This window comes from Meleagris gallopavo, chromosome 14, assembly GCF_905368555.1.
Source record: "Meleagris gallopavo chromosome 14, MGAL_WU_HG_1.1, whole genome shotgun sequence".
Lineage (NCBI taxonomy): Eukaryota > Metazoa > Chordata > Aves > Galliformes > Phasianidae > Meleagris > Meleagris gallopavo.
In genome coordinates this window covers 18,232,555-18,236,892 of record NC_139417.1, presented here as the reverse complement: position 1 = coordinate 18,236,892, position 4,338 = coordinate 18,232,555, and the positions used below count along the sequence as shown (strand labels likewise).

The 4,338-nt window shown below is 52.3% G+C and overlaps 1 protein-coding gene across 1 annotated transcript; it reads right to left on the bottom strand.

The window, feature by feature from the left end:
- Positions 1-2,527: 2,527 nt before the first annotated feature.
- Positions 2,528-4,073, bottom strand: LOC100542442 (histone-lysine N-methyltransferase SETMAR). The gene is made up of 2 exons (XM_085236266.1): positions 3,908-4,073; positions 2,528-3,741 (listed from the first exon to the last, which is right to left on the bottom strand). The coding sequence occupies exons 1-2, from the start codon at positions 3,992-3,994 to the stop codon at positions 2,953-2,955; spliced, it is 876 nt and encodes a 291-aa protein (XP_085092392.1). The 5' UTR covers positions 3,995-4,073; the 3' UTR covers positions 2,528-2,952.
- Positions 4,074-4,338: the final 265 nt, after the last annotated feature.

Sequence of the window (4,338 nt, the reverse complement as noted above, 5' to 3'; positions counted from 1 at the left end):
CTGGCAACGTGCTTTGAACTTCTCTTGGCTGGGTTGTAGGCTAACTTTCAGAACTTCCAAATTGCAAATATGGCATCGGAAACTGAGGCTAATGAATGACTGCTAGAATAGAATTCATTCAAATCAAAATATGGCAAATGGAACTATGGGCCCTCAGGTCTAATAAGATAAATTAAGAAGCTGTTGTCTGTTCCCCAATACAAAACAACAAACACCCAAATAAAACAACCCCTCCTTATTTAAAAGAATAATGATAGCGAGGAGAAGGGGGTACACAGAGAACTACCTCATTTTGGGATCTGAATGTATTTCAGCCCTGTCACAAAAGAGTTCTTGACTCCCACTGCTACAGCAGGGGTTGCTTGTGCTAAGTGGAGCCTTCACAGGGAATGTCTGTGCTGTCAGCTCTGCCCCAGCACGGCTGTCCTCCTGGACCTGTTATGCAGCAGTGGTGCTGACCTCTGTCAGGCTGTGTAAGTGCCTGTGTTAAATGGATTGAACTCGGCAGTCTTGTCAGATGCTCTCAGAGATAACAGTGAAAAATGTGATGGATTAACAGAATTTTTGCATTGATGACGCTCTTTCCCAGCAGTGTTTTCTTTGCAGCAAAGTAGGTGCGGGTCAATGCAGTCTGAGGTGAATACAAACCCGTGCCCTGCCAGCTCTCCACTTGGTGTTTGATGCTGGGAGGCACTGGAGAGCATCAGGGAGCCCTTCCTTGAGCATCAGCCTCTGGGGCAGTGGGAAAGTCATGTGAGCAGCAGAAAAAATTATTCCAGAACACGCCAGCATGGTGAAAGCTAGAATTCTGTGGCAAATATTTTGTGTGCTAAGGTCATTTTACCAGCATTAAATGTTTTAAATCTGTGTATTAGAAACATCTTTTCCTGTTACTCTTAATGGAATCGATCCTCCCTTTCTAAGAGGCCTAATTCTGCCTTAAGAAGAAATACACTTCATAAAGATTTTGCAGAGTTGTTTTTGGTTTTTATTCTGGAAAAATGCCTTGGAGTAAAACAAACAAAACCCAAACTGTATACAGTTCTGCATAGTGGAAAGTTCACTTTGCTATTTAAAAACAACTTCATATCAATTCTTTTTCAGTTCCTTGCTAGGGCACGTTTAGGATTTGGTCCACACCCGAGGGCAGCAGGCAGTGCTAATAGCCCTGCTGTTTACAAGAAGGTGTGCTATGATGCAACAAATTATTTCACGTTCTTGCTGGGCCTTTAGTGTGGCTGTTTCCAGCAGTCCCTTGTTGCTCTGTGTGTGGAAGTTTGTTTTGGCCAAGTAATGTGCTCAGCTCACTTGTTAGAGACAGCAGCAGCGGGTGGGGGCTGGGCAGGTAGGACTGCAGGGGCAGAAGGCAATGAGCTCTGATTTAAGGCTGCTGGTGCAAGGAGCAGGTATTGTTAATGTGCTTCTCCGTTTTGGGTTTTGAATTTGCACTTCCTTAACTACTCAAAATCATGCCAAGTACGTATTCATAACAGGAAGCTAACGCACAGTGCTGTCATCTTGAAAACCCATCTAATCTTCAGGAACAGGAATACAGGAGACAAACCCTATCTTGAAACTTTTTCCAGGAGGAAAAGAGGAAGCAGATTGGATCATCTACTCCCACACCTCCTGTCCTGTAGGCTGAAAGTGTCTGGGTGGCTGCCACCGTGCCCTTGGGGAGAAGAAAACCAGATAAGCCCCTAAGCAAGATGAGAAATCTTGCAGTCTAAGCTGTGCTCTGGTTCCTAGTGAAGCAAGCATTGAGTCACAGAACCACACAGTTCTGTAGAATCAGACAGCCCAGATCAGACCAGAAGAAATCAAGCTGCTGCCCACGCTGTGTGGGAATGGTACCTTTCACAGCAGCTGCATTCCTGTGGGAGCCCTCTGTAGTGACACCAGTGCAGCTACAGCACGCTCCCCAGCTGCTCTCCTGCAGCGCCGCAGGGAGGCCGTGCACAGCAGCACGTTGTGTATCTCTGTACAAGGACAACAAAAAGATGCAATGATTATTTCTTTGCTGCTGCAGGAGGTAGGCACTGCCTCATTCTGTTTGCCTCTGCAGAAACAGAGAAAACACAACAATAGCTCCTATCTTCTAACTTCTCAGTCTGTTGTTTTCAGATGTGCTTCACTTTCCAACTTGAATCCATCTCAGAAGCAGAACAGCAGTGCCATGCTGCTTTGGGCTGCACTCTGAATTTACTTTTTGAGCGCAAAATTACAGTGCTGGAAAGTAATGCAGAAGCAATGCTTGCTACTATTGCAGAAATCACAGCAGATGAGCCTCGAGACACAAGTGCAATCATCCCATCTATCTAAACTACATCCATGAGCCTTCTGTGTGCTCTGCACAGAAGCTAAACAATAACAAAATGGAACCAGTCCCTTAATGAGGAATTTTGGCAAGCTGCTTCATGTGACTGGAAGAGGAAAAGCAGGTGGAAAGCATTTAAGTTAGTCATTTGGGGCAGGTTTTTAGCATCTGTAAGAACTGTGGTTGGTGGAACAAGAGAATTGTAGCAACTCATTTTAAAGATTTATTTCTTACAACAAGATTTAAGACACCTAATGCCTCTCATTGTAAATTCCAGCATTCCTTTGTCTCTCTCACTCCTGTGTGACTTCCAGAGCTGTTGCTGTTACCACAACTCCCTTCTCCAAACCTGTGTTAATGCTCATTCTGAGAGCTTTCGTACAAACTAAAGACATAATTTGTTAACGCAGGGTAAGCTGTCAGCTGAAAACAAGAAGAAAGCACCAATCCTGGATCAGTAACTGAGACTGGAACACCCTGAAGCTTCTCATCATCCACCTTGAACACAGCCTCTGGGACGCTGCATGAAGGCGGTCTCAAAATCTTTTCAGCTGTTACTCAAAACCTCGCATACTTCTTTGATGTCTGCAGAGTTTGATCTACGTGCACTTTAACTACTGGAGAAAATGGCATCGTTATGTATGGCCAGGGAGCTCTGGACAGCTCTGTGACTGTGTGTCTGCAGCGGGGAACAGGGAGCCGTCCCAGGGCAGGAAGGCAGCACAGGTTTGGGACCCACAGAAGCACGGCTTCCTTGGCACGCTGCCTTCCTCTGAAGCTTTCTGTTCCCCCTCAGTTGGCGGTACGTTACGGAACCTCCCAGAATAATCGTAGCAAAGCTCCTCTCCAGCAGAAATATCGGCGGCAGCGAAAAGCGCCAGCCTGGGCACCATGGAGTCAACACGGACGGGCACCATCACTAAGTTGGGTTCGCAGGAGTGATTGAGGAACCTGCCCACGTTCCCGATGTACGTGGGGTCAACGAAGGTCTCCATCAGCCGCCCGTCGTGGAGGTGCTCCCGCACGGCTATGATGTAGTTGGGATCCTGGGCTGCCTGGGCGCGGATCCTCCTGCGTGCCTCGGCGAAGCCCAGAACTTCCCCGGCGTATTCACAGACAAAGCTCCCCTCGGCTACGGCCTGCAGAGCGCGGACGCCCCACCCTTTCTTAGCCGTCTTGAACACCTGGAGCCTGACCTGCAGGCCCCTCTGCACCACCCTGTTCTGACAGCCGTCCCCGCAGCGGCACATGGCGTTGCACTCCAGGAGCGACGCGGCGCAATGCGGGACGCTGCCGCGCCGTCCGAGCCGCACGCACGGGCAGGAGCGGGCGGTGCAGGAGCGGACGCGGCACGGGCAGCCCCGGAAGGTCACCTCGGTGGGGTCGATGGCTCCGTCCGCGCCGGGCACGCAGTCCGGGCTGTACTGCGGGCAGAGCGGCACTCAGAGCCCGCCACGGCTATCCGAACGGCCGCCCGCGTCGGAAGGACGCCGACGCCCCCCGCGGGTGAGCGAGCGATCTCAGCGCTGCCGAACGCCGCGTTTCGTCGCCCGACCGACGCTCTCCCCGTGGTCGCCCCGCCCCGCCTACCTGGAACGGCGCCGGGCTTTCCCCGGGCGGCCACAGCCCCACGGCCACGGGCTCCAGCCCGCCGCTCACGTCCAGCCCGGCCGCCATGGCTTAGCCCCGCCCTCGCCCCGCGCCGATTGGCTGTCCGGGCCGCGGTCGCTCCGCCATTGGCTGAGGGGATGGGGCGCCGAGCGGGCGCTTTGGGAGCCTTGGGGGCGGGGCGCAGGAGGGCGCCATCTTGAGGGCGTGGCGGTGTCGCCACGTGGGCTGAAGCTGCTGCCCTGCGCGGGGCGGTCCGTCGGTCCGTGCTCTCGTTCTGATGGCGGTTTGTCGTTCCGAGCTCATCTGTGGGTGTTTAACCCGCTGGCTGTGCAGGAGTGATTTTTCTCAGGACTCGCACCGTGGCGTGGAGCGCCAGCAGCAGAGGGGCTCTGGCGGTCTCTGTCCGTGCC

Coding starts and splice junctions, on each gene's coding strand:
- LOC100542442 (XM_085236266.1), bottom strand. CDS start 3,994: ATGGCGGCCGGGCTGGACGTGAGCGGCGGGCTGGAGCCCGTGGCCGTG. Junction 3,742..3,907: donor AAAGCCCGGCGCCGTTCCAG/GTAGGCGGGGCG, acceptor CTCTGCCCGCAG/TACAGCCCGGACTGCGTGCC.